The 18,207-nt window shown below is 38.7% G+C and overlaps 1 protein-coding gene and 2 pseudogenes across 1 annotated transcript; 2 read left to right on the top strand and 1 right to left on the bottom strand.

Moving 5' to 3' along the window:
* Positions 1–564: 564 nt before the first annotated feature.
* LOC113097592 (nuclear pore complex protein Nup133-like) lies at positions 565–6,344 on the bottom strand (annotated as a pseudogene).
* Positions 6,345–7,098: 754 nt separating this feature from the next.
* Positions 7,099–7,659, top strand: LOC113097591 (TAF5-like RNA polymerase II p300/CBP-associated factor-associated factor 65 kDa subunit 5L; annotated as a pseudogene).
* Positions 7,660–9,291: 1,632 nt separating this feature from the next.
* Positions 9,292–18,070, top strand: LOC113097593 (calpain-9-like). The gene is made up of 20 exons (XM_026262855.1): positions 9,292–9,591; positions 10,940–11,009; positions 11,771–11,889; positions 11,976–12,109; positions 12,221–12,389; positions 12,470–12,553; positions 12,628–12,713; positions 13,583–13,660; positions 13,887–14,047; positions 14,176–14,333; positions 14,423–14,631; positions 15,171–15,207; positions 15,334–15,414; positions 16,217–16,274; positions 16,357–16,421; positions 16,555–16,623; positions 16,751–16,829; positions 16,914–17,030; positions 17,195–17,253; positions 17,542–18,070. The coding sequence occupies exons 1-20, from the start codon at positions 9,385–9,387 to the stop codon at positions 17,566–17,568; spliced, it is 2,067 nt and encodes a 688-aa protein (XP_026118640.1). The 5' UTR covers positions 9,292–9,384; the 3' UTR covers positions 17,569–18,070.
* The last annotated feature ends 137 nt before the right edge of the window (positions 18,071–18,207 follow it).

Genomic DNA, 18,207 nt, shown 5'->3' with positions numbered 1-18,207 from the left:
GTAGATGTCTAACCAACTGGCATCTGCAAGCAAAATGCAGCCAAAACTTTTCCGAAACATTTGTGCATGGTTTTAAAAATTGACAAACTAGCGTTAGTTATGCATGAAGTTGAAGCTGAACAGTCCATTAATGACAAACACAAATGAGCTTTATTTCACAAAATTATCTTTTTTGTGCCTTTATAAAATGGTCACTTTAATGCAACTTTGTGCCAGCTCAAAATTAAATATAAGGACCATTTTGCATAGAATCCACTTACTTTGCCATCTCTTACCCTCCTCAGTCCCTACTAGCAAAGCATACCATTGTAATTACTGAATAGAATGCATTTATGCCACTTTAGAAGCACTTCTGTCACCTCTGCAGAGTAAATTTGGCTTAATTTGATATTTTGTTATCTAATGCAATGACGTTCAGACATCTTAGAGTGTGGCCTAACAATCCAGATAATTTTGGGTTCACCATCTTTAAGAAAACACCATAAAACCCAAGCTAACATCTCCATTTGGCTTTGTTATTCCTTCTATCTTAGTCTCGCAGAAGAACAAAAAACCATCAAGAACTGTCTTGCCATCAATGACAGAAATACAGTTTATTTACAAAATTCAAGCGTGGGATCACATGTAGTTATTATTTTTATGAACCAGTACAAAACAAAGTTGGATCATTAATAAGGCAACCGTAAGTAGAAACAGGAAGTAATGTCATATATGAGCTTTCAGGTAGTGCTCATAGTTGGCTCGCAGGAGGAACTCAAAGTACGGTTTTGATTTGAGACTCTCCAGCTCTTCTTGCTGAAGAAGATCCTTCACGTCAGGCAGGTACGACTGCAGAGACACACCTGTGGCCACAAAACACACGCTGACTGTAGAGGCAGCTTTTGCATAGCAATTCAATCACTGTATCTCCTAAAGTTGGGTTGACAATGCTCTGAATGCAAGATGCTATATAGTATACTTAATATCTGCTAAAAGCAAGTTTCAAATAAGCCTAAACCACTTTGAAACCTCAAGACAAGCTTCTAGAACAACTGAGAGTGTGTGATTAGTGAGTCACTGAACCTTCCTGAATGAGTTTCTGTAGGATCCTGATGAAAGTGCTGTCTCTGGCTGCTTCTAGAGGATCGTCGTTATCATCAGACGATGCCCAACTGCAACCAATCATCAGTCAGTCATTGCAGGAGCATTATAGTCAAGTAAAACAAAACCTCTTTGGAGTGAGTTTTGAGATGCTCACCTCTCCTTCCAGTCTTTCTTCAAGGCTTTACTGAAGATCTCTCGTTTAAGGGCATCAATATCAACCGTGTCCTCCTACAGGCGATGAAAGCACATCAGAAACACGTGTGCTCAGAAAAGTCACTTGTTTTTACCGCAGTCGATTATTGACAGATACCTCCTCCAAGTACTCCAGCAGATCGAGAGCTTTCTTAAAGTCGTACTCGTTGGCTCCACGGTTCTCCCTGCAGATGTACAGCTGGAGACGAGGAAAAGACGGACATAAAGTTAGGGAAATGAGAAGGAAGTGCACGAGCGAGCACAGTATTTTTGTGGTTTACTCACTTCGATGAGGTTTCGAGAGCTCAGTAAAGGCATGCTGTCCGGGTCCAGCTGCTTCTCGTCCAGCAGCGGTTTAGGAAGAGTCTCCTGATGAAGCAGAAACCGCTCCTGATCCACTATATCTGCACCAGACGACAACAATTATATATCAGAAATAATTAAGGCTTAATAGTTTACTAGGGCAGGGAAATGCATGTCCGATTCAAACCACAGCTCAGAGTTTCAACTCCCATTATTCTGTCTAAATGCATCATTAGCTCCAAGTTCTGTCGATGTACTAACACTAAAAATGCTCGTTGCAATATGACAAACAGAAAACTCAATATGAAAGAGTCAGTGTGGCTTCCGAACACATGTGAAGTCACATGACTGACCGTTGAGCTGTCTGCGCAGCACGGCTTCATTCATGTCTGACGCCAGAGCTGTGGGTTTGCTGAGGGCCAGCAGGGTCTTCTTGCTGAAGTATCGAGTCTCTGTGTTGGCCTGACTGTACAGGGTACGATGGGCCTGCCGTGAAGAAATCAAAGCATTTATAACACTACGGGTGACAGTAATCATGGGGTGTGCACTTTAGTGTACAAAACATCTAATACAAATGCAATATGTATTTATTTTATTCCTGTAATCTCTTACTCACTGATAGTCCTGCACATGTATGTCATGCAGCCAGCTGAGGTGATCGTGAGCCTGCAGGAAGCTGGCCAGCTGACGGTGCGTTGCTATTGGCTGAGACAGCAGCTTCCCTCGCTTGCCTTTCTCCATGTACCAGCGGAACAGGAAGTCAGCGAAGTTCTACAGGAAACCGGGAGGGCTGAGTAAATGCATTTGGCACAGGAACCGTAAACAACTGTGATTCCAGTATATTTCCTCTTAGAATTGCATTGCAAGAATTTCAAGTTGTCTGTGTGCAATACTCTTTAATTAAACAAAATTAATTCCTACGAATATTGCAATATTCACAACTAATATCCATTTAAAAGCTCCTTCAAACTAGACTTTCCAGAAGCATCTGTTGATAATATAGTAGCGGTTAAAAGTTCGGGATCCATAGGAATTTGTTATTTTCACACATCACATCTGATATATTCCACGTATATTCCACAGCTCCACGTGTGCGTGAGGATACGCCAGGCGCAGGATCAGCTCGGACTCCATCCGCTCCTCCTGAGGCTGAGAGGAACAAATCATGACCCTCATACTGATGGAGAACTGCTCTTGTGTTTACAGTAGGGATTCAACTAGACATATTCGTTAATGCGATACATCACGGTAATTAATATGCACGATATTGTTATCGTGGACACTTCTAAATACCGTGAATAATTATATAATCACAAATTATTCTGAATTTTAAATGCATTTTAAGAATACTATTCCCATCAACTGGTCAAAATGCACAACACCGCTGTATGCTGCTTGAAAGACTCGGTGCGCTCTGATGTAAACAAGCAGCATGAGGAACACCCGAGAGACGCACTGAATGAAAGCACATTCACTCTCCGACAGCAGATGGCGCTAAACTGCAGAAAAATAGCAGCCTTTACTCAGGAAACCCCATAAATAAAGCAGCTGCACTACTTTCTAAAATGTGCTATGGTGTTCATCACAGCCAAATACTTAAATACTTGAATACTTTGACTTAATAGGCTATTTATTTTCAAACTTTTTTTCTTTTTTCATTTTAATCTGGACTACAACATGATTTAAAGTTTTGATTCTTTATTGCTCATTCACACTTTACATTAGGGCTTCATTAGTTAACATTAATTAATTAATTAGTCAACAAACTGCTAATGAACAAATTATTCTGAACATTCATTAATCTTAGGAATCCCAATATTTATAAAACACGTTAAAATCGAAAGTTGCAACTGTGTTATTTAATGAGCTGACATGAATTAAGAGTTAATTGTGAATGTTAACACATTAATTAAGGTTAACCAATGAGGTCTTATTGTAAAGTGAAACCTATTGGTCTTTATAGTTCTTTTGCACTTTAATCAGTGCAAAACTTTTAACTTTATATATTTTTCTGTATTGCTTTATTGTATTTAAATGTTAAGGTATTTTTGTTATAATAAGTTATTTAAATTGTTATACTGTATTATGACCTCTTTTTTAAACTAAATTTCAATACCGTGTTAATACCGTATACCATGATAAAAGTATGAGTAATTAATCGCATCTGGAAAATTTGATACCGGCGTATCCCTAGATGCAACGATACACAAATCATGATTCGATTCACAATTTTTTTTTTTACAAAATGAGATCTTAGACATTATACAGTAAATTAAAATGTGTCCTTTTCTGCAAAAACAGAATGACCTGACGTTAGTTTTGTGAATCTCTACTACATGAACCCAAGAGCAGACGAGCTGAAGGAGGTGCAGGTTCACTCTCTGCCAGCAGGTGGCGCTTGTTAACAGCAATGATAGTGTTTCCTGGGTTACTGCTGTGAACACTTAGTGCTGTGAGGGTCAGAAACTAAACAGGAAGTCCTGTCAGGTGTGTTTACCTGTCCATGGGATGTACTCTGGCTCCGGGCTGCAGTTCTCTGGTGCTCTGTACAGAGATGCTTTGGTCTCTCGGTACTGTGCTGCTGCTTGAAGCATATCCTTCAACACAAAACATTTAAAATTGAGTATTTGTGACTTTAGTTTAAGTCTATATATATAAGCTGTAAGGATGTCAAGCTTTTAATCTTTCATCTTGTGGGCTGCACGGTGGACACAATGATTTCTGAAGGATCATGTGACACTGAAGACTGGAGTAATGATGCTGAAAATACAGCTTTGATCACAGGAATAAATTACATTTTACGATATATTACAATAGAAAACTTATTTTTGAATTGTAATATTATTTCCCAATATCACTGCTTTTAATGTACTTTTGAGCACATAAATGCAGCCTTGGTGAGCAGAAGAGACTTTCTTCAGAAACCTTTCATAAATCATAATGTTTCCAAACTTTTAACAAGTTTCAAGTTTATTCTCTCTCTTTATGGGATACAAATGATAAGTACCTAGATATGTTGATCCTGGCCCACTGATTCAAGATTATCTGAATGCAGGAATTAATAATTAAGAAAGACTGCTGTGCACCTTGACAATGTCATTGACGTTGAGCACCACCTCGGCCCACATGGAGGCATCCGAATGCTGTTTTAAAGCTTTTTCCTCCTCATCCAACAGACACTCAAAGATGGAGGAGATCCGAGACACCTGGAGACACAAATATGAGATAAAGCAGAGAAAAATACATATATTATACATACATATTCATGTATAGTCTGTCACCTCTCTGAAGAACACGTCTGCAGGCGTGAGGTTGGACGGTATGTCGGTGTCGCTCTTCTTCAGCGCTGACAAGAAAAGGCATTGCTGAAGACTGTGAGGAGGATGACAGAGTGTCTCATAGCTTGTGTCTCTGATGAGGAACCTGAAGCAGGAAGTCCATGAGGCAGCGGTGAGCTTTCATCTTATCCTCCAACTGATGCAGCAGAATCAGTGACGTCAGTGTGAATCCAGCGCCCTCTACAGGACAAAACACACATGCACAAACCCACTATTAACAACCTTTACCTTTGGATTTAACATTTCTCTCTCTTTTTTTTTTTTTGATAACACATATGTGTGCCTGGACCACAAAATCAGTCATAAGGGTTAATTTGTGAATAAATTAGCTTTCCATTGATGTATGGATTGTTAGGATTGGAAAATATTAGTGACACAAAAAGCTAAATAATTTTAAAGTTATTATTCTACAAAAAAAAAAAAAAAAAAAAAGCAATATTATTTATTAAATGCATTGCATTTTTAAGATGAATAATATTTTAATGATTTATATTAAATACTTATTATGCAATAATACATATAAATTAACTATGGAAAACAACTGATTTGTGTGTAAATATAATGTATTAATTACATAAATATATGGGGCATTAATAACATGATTTATTAATAAAGATTAATTAATAAAATACTTAATAAAAAAAAACACTTTCATGGTTTTCTTGATTTTCTATATTATCTGCAGTTCTAATTTGGTGAAGTTGTAGTTTATGGGGCCAGATGAGAGGTTTCCTCACTGTCAGGGACAGACTCGGCCCAGCGTGGGTCACATGCAGGGAAGTCGTCCACCAGATCCAGGTCAATCTGTGTCACGACAGCATCCAGCTCTGCACCTCTCTCTCCGTCGCTGGGGAAGAGCTCGTCCACCATCCTCTGAGCTCCGACCGGATCATGACCACAGAGCAGAGCAGAGCAGAGCGTCTGTGAGCACCCGTCAGGCCCGGACTCAGTCACTAACACAAGAGAAGGAAACACTCACCGGCAGAACTGCAGGAACGCTTGCTTCAGCAGCTTAGTTCGGTCCTCCTGAGCCACCGTGTCCATTTTAGGTGGTGTCTCTAACAGGGTACCCTGAAAAGATACTTCCTTAAATAAATCAAAACATTATAATTATATTATCCTTTTAAATGACATTTTTCAATGTATTTTTATTTATTGAATTTATTTTTAGTAGAGACTAGCTCATAAATACTCAAACTGAAATAATTAATAAAAAACTTCAAATATGATAAATAATTTAAATGTATATTTTATATATAAGTATAAAAAAAATATAAAAGCTGTGTTGCTCGTTTCACATGCAAATTGGGCATTTGGGGCACAACAGCAAATTTTTTTTCTAAAAGTCAGAAAATGGGAAGAATTTCACAAAAACTTTACCATTATACTACAACGATTACTACCAGCGAAATGTTTGGAATAATTCATATTTTAAGTGTTAAAAAAATAAATCAAAACTCTCTTCTGCTAAACAAGGCTGAATTTAACACTTTTTATTTTTACTAAATGAACAATGATATTTTATAAGTTATTAAAATAGACATAAATGCTAATAAATAACCATATTTACAAGATTTTTTCAATCTTGTAGGTTGGCACAGATTTCTGGACATTTTGAGTAAAATCAAGGAATTATAAACAAATATTTGAATTGTTTTTTTAAATGCTATTTCATCAAACATATTGTAAATATTGCATTAATTGGTCAAAAATCTGATTATTTGTGTGGCAATATCGATAGACTTCTATTATATGTGACCCTGGAGCATAAAAACAGTCTAAAGTCTCTGGGGTATATTTGTAGCACTGGATAACAATACACTGTATGGACCAAATTATTTCTTTTATGCCAAAAATTTGTACATAAATGTTTCAAAATGTAAGTTTTGATTAGTAATATGCATTGCTAAGGACTTCATTTGGACCACTTTAAAGGTGATTTTTTTTTTTGCACTCTCCAATTTTTTAAATAGTTGTATCTCAACCAAATATTGTCCGATCCTATACAAACCATACATCATTGGAAATATTATTTATTCAAATGTAAAAAAATACCCTTGTGACTAGTTTTGTGGTCCATGATCACATACTTGCAATTATATTAAGCACATTTTTAGGTGGTTTATTGTGTTTCCGTCCTTCTTGAGTTTTTCACGTGTCTTTGTCTGTAATCAGGCAGATGATGAGGACACCTCGGGCAGTGATATTAAAGACCCTGCGCGCTCACATCTGTCCTGTGTACGGCACGGCGTTCCTGACGGACGGCTCCGGCCTGCTGTCCTGTTCGGAGGACTCCAGCATGCACCTCTGGGACCTAAGCAGCTTCACGAACACTGTCCTGTAACGCAGCTACGCCCATCCCGTCTGGGACATCGCCTTCTCACCCAACGGGAAGTACCTTGCGTCGGCCGGAGAGGACCAGAGACTGAAGCTGTGGGACCTGGCATCCGGTGGCCTGTTCAGACACCTGCGGGGTCACAGTGACAGCATCACAAGCCTCTCCTTCAGTCAGGACAGCAGTCTAGTGACCTCCGCCTCCATGGACCACTCGGTGCGGGTTTGGGACATTCACAGCACCCCTGCGACGGCTCCAGCAGCGAGCTGATCGGACAGTACACGAGCAGCACTAGCAACCTCCTCAATGTGCAGTTCATGTCCTGTGACCTGCTGCTGCTGACAGGCACGGCGATGGAGAAACAGGAACAGTGAGAGTCAAAACACCCCAGAATCTGATGAAATGGTTAGGGTTCATTCAGGATAATCCCCCAGTCATCTCAATGGCAGAATGTGCTCCAGTTTATCTGAATTCATCCTATAAGTAAAATGAAGCCACTTATTATTAAGCACCATTGTTATTTGGTATGGTGACATTATGAGAAACCTGTACCGAAGTTCTTATTACTGTAATGCAAAAAAACAAAACAAACAAACAGTGAGATCCTGTATTTGATTCTATTGCCATATTCAATTAAATTGTCATTTGTATAGCGCTTTTTACAATACAAATCGTTATAAAGCAACTTTACAAAAAAATTATGTTTCTACAATATTTAGTAATAGCTTTTAAGTGGTGACTAAGTTTGTGCACGAATGACAGGATTTTTTTAAAAAATTAATACAAGACATAGTCAGCCAGACCATATACAACTGTATTTATTGTATTGCTCTTAATTTGTTGATTGAACTAAATAATTTGGGACATAATTTTCACAGTTTATTTTCTTTAATAGATGTTTTGCAATTAAAATGGCAATATAAAATATTACTTATAAATTTATAATTTACAGCATTTTTATCTTATTAAAGGAAAGACAAAAAATACTACCTTGATTTTCATCATCATCATCATCATCATCATCATCATTATTATTGTTGTTGGCATTACAATAAGAATTTGGATGACAATTGTCATTTTCATAGGGTTTATTTTCTTTGAGCAATATATAAATAATTTTTTCTTTTTTTTTTTTTGGCGAAATATGGTCAAGACATGTTCTTGATGGGTTTTTGTGAGATTCACCTTTTGTGTTTTGTAAAGCCAGAGTGTTGATGTTTTGGTTCATTTTTGTTATGGTGTGTGTTGATGCCTCTGAAGAACATTAGAGGTGAAGCCTGTTGTTTTCATTAAAAAAAACTATATTTTTCATTATTTCCGTGTCTGTATTTTTCAGTTTGGCTAATTTCTGTTGTGACGTTGCTGTTGTTTGTTGATGGCCTACTGTATGTTTAGAAAGGTAAGCACATCCAGCACTGTTCTCCTGGAAGTTCACCAGGAAGCCAGATAAACTGCATTCATCCTAGTTTAGGCAGAAAACAGTCCTGATGAAGCTGTCATGTATCCTAGTTTTTATTCCTCCTGTCACTAGGGATTGAGTTTAATTTTACTGCAAAAAAAACTAAATTCCTCATAAAAGCTAAAGAAAAATACAAACTATTAATATAAATGCCAGAGTTTGTCTTTTGTAGCTCAAGGATGGACTGAATGACGACTTTCCTTGAATCTGATTTTGCAACCTAGTTTTTTATAAAGCAAGGTGAGAGTCTCTGTTTTGGGTTTCCTTTTTGTGTCCTAGTGGTCAGCCACACAATCATGGGATGTTTGTCTAACAGTGACAGAAAAACATGACCTTTGTATTGTTTGGTTCTTTCAAGGAAATGTCTCTGCATCGCTCTGATACTTGTAAATATGTTTCTGTAACATTTCATATTTCTGATCTGATTCCTGCAGTAATACCGTAGTAAAGTTCTCGAGCAGGATCCGATCCACCTCCTCTCTCACACAGGTGTGGCTGCTTTCACCCAAACCAGTTCTGCTCTGGATGGGCGTGACGCCAACCTGACGAGCCTGTCCAGCGTGGCTGAATTCATCTCACACACACACACACACACACACACACATTCGAACTCAAGCTCACAGCTCCAGACGAGCGTCACCAGTGTCCTGTCTGTGGTTTTGGCCCGTTTGAAGATGCCCTACAGCGTGAATCTGCCGAGTGGCTCTGGCCAGGCGACCCTAGTGAACAGCACACAGGCGGACGGGAAGACGTTTGAACAGCTCCGCCTGGAGTGTTTGCAGAAGGGGAAGCTGTTTGAGGATCCAGATTTCCCAGCCGTGGATGACTCGCTCTTCTTCAGCCAGAGGGTCCCGGTTAACTTTGAGTGGAAGAGGCCGGGGGTAAGTGACCCGCAGTAGGCATGATGCTGCGAGATGACATGTTTGACTCCTGGATGAGGTCCATACAGTAAGTAGAGTAGGATGAATTGGGTAATCGGACACATTTATTTACTTTACTGAAATATCAACCAGCACTTGATCATCCAAACAACAAATGAGACCCCAATCACATGAAAAACCACCTGGATTTGATGGAGCATGATTTCAAAGTTTTTTCCATTCATATAAATTTGCACTACGGAGGAAATTAAGGGTGAATTTAATGGGTTCTGATGTAATCTATTAAGTTGACAAGTGTCTAGAACGGTCTAATCTGAAGCGTTTCCTTCTCTGTGATGCTCCTCCTGTACAAGTACGGATGGATGTTAGATGAATGAATAGAAGTGGTTTTACGGTTAGTAATTAATAATGGTTACAACTGTAGTATTATGCACATTCTTAAAACATTAACACCGTTTTTGACCTTCACATCACATGACTTTACCTTTGTGTGCAAGTTGCACGTTTAAGAATGGGATTCTGGCACTTTAAAACCTGTCGTGCAAGTTGAACCCAGCCGGCTGGCCGCCTTGTGAACACACCAGAACTCAAATCCCTGACATTTCACGTCCCTTTAAATGTCAATCACAACAGAGGTCGTATTTGTGCATGAAGGACATTTCTGAAGTCCTGAAGCCACTGGAGACTGTTGCATGCAGTAGGTCAGGAATGCCGAAGGAATTTTGGCATGTGCGGAGTGCATTGTTTATTGTCTTGAGCGACTGAATGGAAAGTGGATGTAGGTTTTCTTCTAGAATAGACTACTTGGTTGAGTTTAAGAACTGGTTGCCAGTAGTTGTAAAGAATGATCTAAGATGCTCCCCACCCCTCCATCATGCTTGTAAACCTCTGAATGAAACTACAACTGCATTTCATTCCAGGGCGTTCCTGCAGAGCGACCTTAGATATGCAGCTCTTGAAGATTGTGGGCTTGCGTTAGAATGTGAACACACCCCACACAGGCATCAAGGGTGGCGTTCACACATCTGTCTCTGTCTCTAATCAAACACTGCATTAGAGCTACAGTAACGGCAGATCATGTGACGTGTTGAATCTTCTGGAAATGTCTGTACAAAAATTGTAAAAACTGTTGTATAAACAACCTACAGTACCCAGCTCTTCTGTCATTATTGCATTCAGAACATCTCTTAACATGGATGGATGGATGTATAGATAGCATGACAGATCATTTTTTTTCTCTGATCTCTTCAATTCTGCAAGATGGATGATAGATAGAGGGAAAGCATACAGAAGGATGTTATTTGATTTGACAGACTGATATTTTCCCCTGATATCTGTTCAAATTCAGGAAATCTGCAAAGACCCAAAGTTCATCACAGGAGGAGCCACCAGGACAGACATCTGTCAGGGGCAGCTGGGTATGTTTTGCTGTCATTTCAGGTTAATAAAATGTTTTTTGACAAAATGAAACCCTAATCTGAGCAAAACACTTCCAATTGCCAAAGAATAAAATAATGCATCAGTGTTGGGGAGAGTTACGTATTCACATTTACATTGATTCATTTAGCAGACGCTTTTATCCAAAGTGACTTACAAATGAGGCCAATAGAAGCAATCAAAAACAACAAAAGAGCAATGAGTCTAAAGTCTCCGTTAGCTTAAATGCAGTACACGTAGCAAGGGCTTTTAAATAATATAATAAATAAAAAGAAAACGGATAGAATAGAAAAAGAATAGAGCAAGCTAGTGATACTTACAAAAGTGATGCATTACAATATTGCATGATTTACATTCCATGAAAAAGTAACTGATTTGGAAAATGGAAAGTACATTACTTTTGCATTATTTTTTGTTTCCTGTGCTGGGTTCGTTTAATAGTTTTTTTAATCCCAGAAGTTATATTTTTGACAACTTTAAGGGCCCTTTCTCACCAAAAGTGAAATTGATCAACTTTAGGCTGAACAAAATGCCAGTGAATAAATGGGAAAACAAAGTAACTTGCGATACTTATTTGAAAAAGTAACTCAGATATATAGTTGTAAATGTAAAACTAATGCCTTACTTTACCAGTCACTTGGGAAAGTAGTCTGATTACATATCTTGCATTACTTGCAATGCATTAAATGCAATGCTTCAACACTGTAATATGATCTCTTGCCCTTCATGTTTGGCCACGCAGGAGACTGCTGGTTGCTGGCAGCGATTGCCTCCCTGACCCTCCATGAGGAAACTCTAAAACGGGTCGTACCTCATGACCAGGACTTTGATCGCGGCTATGCTGGAATCTTCCACTTCCAGGTAAATCCCACTCTCTGAACTCTCTCTCTCTCTCTCTACAGCTTCCCAATGACCTCCAACCCTAACCATCTCCCCTTGTTGTGCAGTTCTGGCAGCATAATAAATGGCTGGACGTGGTGGTGGACGACAGACTCCCGTGTGTGAGGAACAAGCTGGTGTTCGTCCACTCCGCTGACCAAACTGAGTTCTGGAGTGCACTTCTGGAGAAGGCCTATGCCAAGTATGCACTTGAGTTTACAAAACAAGATACGCCTTGACGTCTTGTCATATCTGGTTTTGAGACGTCGAACCTGTTTGCGTAAGTCAATCATCTCCTGCGCTTCTCTCTCAGGTTGAATGGCAGCTATGAATCCCTGAAAGGAGGAAGCACCATGGAGGCGATGGAGGACTTCACGGGCGGCGTGGGCGAGATGTACGAGACGAAGAACGCCCCCACAAACCTCTTCCTCATCCTCAAGAAAGCCGTGGAGAGAGGATCCATGCTCGGCTGCTCCATTGATGTAAGCGAAGCTTTGTTGGATTCAAAGTGAGATCAGCAGCTGTTCCTAAATCCCAGATGTTTGTGTTTTGGTATCATTAGATCACAAGTTCTGCTGAATCTGAAGCTCAAACCACTACCGGTCTGGTTAAAGGCCACGCTTACTCCATCACTGGAGTGGAAGAGGTAACTAAGCATTTTCATAGACTCACTCTTGATTGTCTCTTTATTACCTCTTACGTCTTGTCTCGTCTCCTCAGGTCAACTACAGAGGATCAAAGGTCCAGCTGATTCGTGTTCGTAACCCCTGGGGTCAGGTGGAGTGGAACGGACCCTGGAGCGACAAGTAAGCATCCACTAATGGCAACACTTGAATGAAGTACATTTGATAAACATGATCAAAAACTCATAATAGTAGTCATTAAGAAACATCATACAGATGTCCATACAATTACCTATGTTTCCAACTTATTATTTTTTATGTGATTTCTGGGATGAAATAAGCTGGAAAATGCATGTAAACTCAACTGAGGTGGATAACTTTTTAATTCAACAAGAAAACATGCACAAAAACTATAATGGAAACACATTTACCGAATGAATTCATGGACGCGCAAGAAAAACACTTCTGTGACTCATGAACCTCAACTGTGTATTCAATAGTGCTGTCAAACGATTAATCGTGATTAATTGCATTTAAAATAAATGTTTTAAGTTACGTAATATGTGTACTTATTATGTATCTATAAATGCACGCACATACAGTAAATATTTCACAAATATTTGCATGCATTTACGTGCATATACTCACTTATATTATATATAAATATATTTAAAATATAAATATAATTTTTTTCTGAAATATATACATGCATGTGTGTGTATTTATATATACATTATAAATATACAAAGTACACACACATATATTATGTAAATAAAAACATTTATTGTGGATGCGATTAATCGCGATTAATCATTCCACAGCACTAGATTTAAAATAATTTGGTTTAATTGCCTCACATAACTCAATGTGTTCCCATGCATCAAGCACCTAGAATCCAAGATAACAACAGCATTACTTATTGTATTTTGTCTGTGCGCTCTGGGTTGCAAGTAATTTAATATGTAGAAAAAAAGAGCCACAACACTGCAGCAAGTTTATTATTATTTTATTTCTGATGCTCTTGTGTTCTTTCTTTAAATCTTGATTTCCAGTTCCAGGGAATGGAACGCTATCGACAGTTCAGAGAAGACACGACTGCTGCACAACTCTCTGGATGATGGAGAGTTCTGGTATGTGTGTGACCCATCACATTCAGAGCAATAATAATACACTCTATTTGGTGGTGCCTTTCAAAACACCCACGTGATGTAACAAGGGGCTTTAAAAGTGAACAGAAGAAGTTCATATCAGGTTGATTGCTCTTAAAGAATCGCTCCACATGAGAAGCAGGATGATCTGACTCGGCGAGCTCATTCAGATGTGTGCTGTGAACTAACATGACTTGCTGTGTTGCAGGATGGAGTTCGGGGACTTCAAAGCCAACTACGATAAAATCGAGATCTGTAACCTGACTGCTGACTCTCTGTCAGACGATGTTAGGAAGAAGTGGCAAGTCAATCTGTTCGAGGGCAACTGGATCAGGGGCTCCACTGCTGGAGGATGCAGGAACTACATCGGTCAGTATCATAGACTTCATCATAAAATGCTAACCCATGCTACAGTTTATGCATGAGGCCCAGAAATTGTACTACAGTTGTTTAGACCTATATTAGTGTTGCTCTTGATCTCGGTTTTCCCTTCTCAGACACATTCTGGACAAACCCGCAGTTCAAGCTCCGTCTGGACCATCCAGATGATGGTGACAAGATGTGCAGTGTCATCGTGGCCCTGTTGCAGAAGAACCGCCGTCGGCTCAGGAAAGAGGGGCTTGACTTGGAGACCATCGGCTTTGCCATTTACGAGGTGAGGGAGATGTAATACTGTGTTGGAAGACCTTCATGTAGTGCCTCTCGCTCCACTGAAGTCTGACCTGATCACTCACCTAACCTTAGGCTCCTGATGATCAAGATCACCAGGGGAAGGACTTTTTCCGCTACAACGGCTCTAAAGCACGGAGCCGTTCTTACGTCAACATGAGGGAGGTGTCCGAGCGCTTCAGACTGCCGCCGGGAAACTACCTGCTGGTGCCCACCACCTTCCAGCCGCACCACGAGGCTGACTTCCTGATCCGGATCTTCTCCGAGAACAAAGCTGGAGCCATGTATGTCCATGCAAATACTCCCCAGTGTTATCAGCAGGATTTAAAAAAAAAAAAGAAAAGTTCTGTCATTGTTTGCTCACATTTACTCATGCCTTTCAAAACTCCCATGCTGTTATTTTTCTAAGATTACAAAAGGAGAAATTTTAAAAGAATATTAATGCAGCTATATCATACCGAATGTATGACGCAGCTCCAAAAAAACAATTTAAATACTATGACAGTAGTTAATATGACTCATAGCATTATATTAAACTGTGCGTCAAATAACTTTTTATATAACAGCACGATTATTCACAAATAATCTTAGTTTGTGCATGTGTGCATGCATTTCACTAGCATTGCATTAATCATAAAAGTATTATAATTATAGTGAATTATTCATTCATGGTATTTTGGAAAACTATTTCCATAAAAAAAATAAAGTATTATGAGTCAGTGAGGTAATTCCTCTAAGTCCACTCAAATGAATACTCATTATATCCCGTAGATGTATTTTTTCACCAAGTGACTGAATGATGTAATGTGTTTTGTGTTTGCAGTGAGATGGGAAACACCATTAAAGCAGATCTGCCAGAGGTGAGTTGATTCATTTATAGTCTCGCTGGGAGCTGGGAAAGACTCATTTACTGGACATAAAATCATTTGAGATACGCTGATGTTGAATGCTGAAAGTGTGTGTGTATTTGTGTTTGATTTGCGAAGCCACCGAAGCCAAACCCACCTGAGGAGGAGACGGATGAGGAGAAGGGCCTGAGGAGACTGTTCGAACAGATCGCCGGATCGGTAAGAAACTGATCAACTCCAGTCTGTGTACTGCTGGGTTTCAACCCTAGATGACAAACTAACAATTAATCAAATCCTAAAAATGTGACGTTAAAGTAAACAATCAAATTTTAAATAAAAACAATCAAGATATCAAAAAATATGGGGTTCCATTTGTGCCTAAAGTGAGTCGACCGCTTTGTGCTTTGTTCTATACATTTGTCTGTGTCTAGTCATTGCATACTTGTTCAGGTAAATCAGTATATGTTGTCTGTTGACGTTGTCATCCTGCTGTCGTTATGTTCTGTCGTCCTAATGTCATGATGACAGTACAGACAACATTAAGATGAAAGAATAAGATGACAGTAAGGATGACAGAACAGGCCAACAGAATAAAATAAAATGATGAAACAAAACGACAAGAAGGACAACAGTAAAAACAACAGAGAAAAAGATGGCAGGACGATAGATTAAGACGACTCCAACAGACAACATATACGTCAACTTATACTGATTTACCTGAACAATTAGACAATGACTGTAGACAAAGACAAATGTATAGAACAAAACACAAAGCAGTCAACTGATTTTTTGCACAATTGGAACAGCATAAAAAAATCTTATTTGTTTACCTGCACGTCATGTGACCATTAACTGAGATTGGAGAGCCATGAACATAGCATGTGTTATTAAATTATTAAAACATTAACAAAGGAGTTAGGCTGGGGAAATGTTTGGGAATCCCACAACAGCCCGAGCTCGCCCTCCTCTGGTGTGATTGTGGATTACTGTGTGTTTTACACTGTTTCATGTCTCTGTGAAGGATAAAGCCATCAGCGCCAGAGAACTGCAGCATGTGCTGAACAATGTTCTGAGCAGAAGTGAGTCTGCCACCGTTTACAAGCATTTCAATCCAAAACCAGAAATACCATAAAGAGCTAACATGCAGCTGTCTCTCTGCAGGGAAAGAGGTGAAGTTTGATGGCTTGACCCTCAATACCTGCCACAGCATCATCAACCTGATGGATGTATCCTCTCAACTCATTAGTCTAAACTAACCCACTTCTGCCTCAAGTTTAATCACATTTAATTACATTTTACATCTGATACGTGAGTCTTATTTTGAGCCACTGTTGCTGAGTCTTCCTGAACCGAGTCCAGGCGGATAACACCGGAATGCTGGAATTCGAGGAGTTCAAAGTCTTCTGGGATAAGCTGAAGAACTGGATCGTAAGTTACAGGATCATACATTTACTTGTTAGCTTGTCATCAATGACCATCTTCCAGAACATCACCTTATTTCTCAGAATGAAACCTCCAAAGAGAAAGTGTGAACGTGTGTTGTGTGCTGTTGTAGATGCTGTTCCTGTCTTACGATACGGACCGTTCTGGGCGCATGTCATCCTACGAGCTGCGCAGTGCTCTTAATGCTGCAGGTAAACGTCATCATAGTGAAATTTAAACTGAATCATTTAGAAATCAGTGTTTTCTCTGACCTTGTTTGCGTTTTCTTCATTCAGGCATGAATTTGAACAATAAGATTTTGCAGTTGCTGGGTCTACGGTTTGCAGATGAAAATTTTGAGATTGATTTTGATGATTACCTGACATGCATCGTGCGTCTGGAGAACATGTTCAGTACGTAATGACGATGCATCAACTAAAAGTCTTATCTCTACTTTTGAGTGTATTTCTGTGTTTTTTCTTCTTTATTATTAATATTCAGAACATTCCAACACTCAAAACATGTTGAGTGTAAATAAAACCTGGTATTTAAATCTAGATTTTGACTTATGTTACAGGAGTCTTCCTGGCCTTAGATAAGCAAAAGAAAGGAGTGATCAGTCTGAACATGATGCAGGTGAAACATCACTTTTTTTTTTACCTTTTTGTAGACATAAAAAAGCATTGTTTATATTTATTTGCAATACATGAACTACAACAGTTCTCCACTTTGTCAAAAACGTAAGCTAGTTCTTAGTAGTTTCCTTATTTAACAACGTTAAGGCAATGTTTTAAGGCACATATTGCTTTCAAAATTCATGTTTCATGCATTTTGAGCTGCTTTCATGTGTTTTATTAAGTATTGTTACTCCTTTTAATAACTCTAACATGTCAATGTTATAAACAAATCTTCATTTCTTCACAGTTCCTGATGTTGTCCATGAACATATGAGGATTCAACACAATTCAGCAGGAACGATGTGATGCCACTGGATTTGGCTTATGGTTATGTGGAAAAGATTTTACACGTTTTTGTTTGTTTGTGGGGTCTTTCCCATTGCTATTGACTACAGATTTATCTGAAAGATTTTATATGATTACTTTCTCAAGTGTTGTGTTCTTGATGGCACGTTTACTGTTATTTTTCTGATTTGAGGCATATTCACCATTTATGGATGTTGCAAAATCTGTAATTATTGCAAGATGTATTATTCACAGAGCTGCTAAAGCGCCAAGTTTTCATCTTATAAAGTTCATGCATAAATGAACAAAATCAGGAATATAAATGAATTTAAATGACAATCAATCACTGCAACTATTGTTATTGAGAAGCTGAAATAGAGCATCAAATAACTGAAATATGTTTAATAAAAATCATTGTTTAATATTAAACAAGGTCCAAGCATTTTTTCAGTGATTCATCACCAGGAAGGAAATTTTTTTACAAAATGAACTAAATGGGCAGCATATTACTGGTTAATGAAATTAAACATTTTCAACAAATCAGTCAAACAAATAAATGAATAAACAAAAATGAAAAATATCATCTGATCAGATTAAAACTAACAAACGCGTTTCTTTCTTTTCTTTA

Source organism: Carassius auratus, unplaced genomic scaffold (genome assembly GCF_003368295.1).
Source record: "Carassius auratus strain Wakin unplaced genomic scaffold, ASM336829v1 scaf_tig00216332, whole genome shotgun sequence".
NCBI lineage: Eukaryota > Metazoa > Chordata > Actinopteri > Cypriniformes > Cyprinidae > Carassius > Carassius auratus.
Note: the sequence above shows the minus strand (reverse complement) of the source record. Positions and strands in the feature narration are given on the sequence as shown.

Coding starts and splice junctions, on each gene's coding strand:
- LOC113097593 (XM_026262855.1), top strand. CDS start 9,385: ATGCCCTACAGCGTGAATCTGCCGAGTGGCTCTGGCCAGGCGACCCTA. Junction 14,334..14,422: donor TCGGCTTTGCCATTTACGAG/GTGAGGGAGATG, acceptor ACCTAACCTTAG/GCTCCTGATGATCAAGATCA. Junction 14,632..15,170: donor GAGAACAAAGCTGGAGCCAT/GTATGTCCATGC, acceptor TTGTGTTTGCAG/TGAGATGGGAAACACCATTA.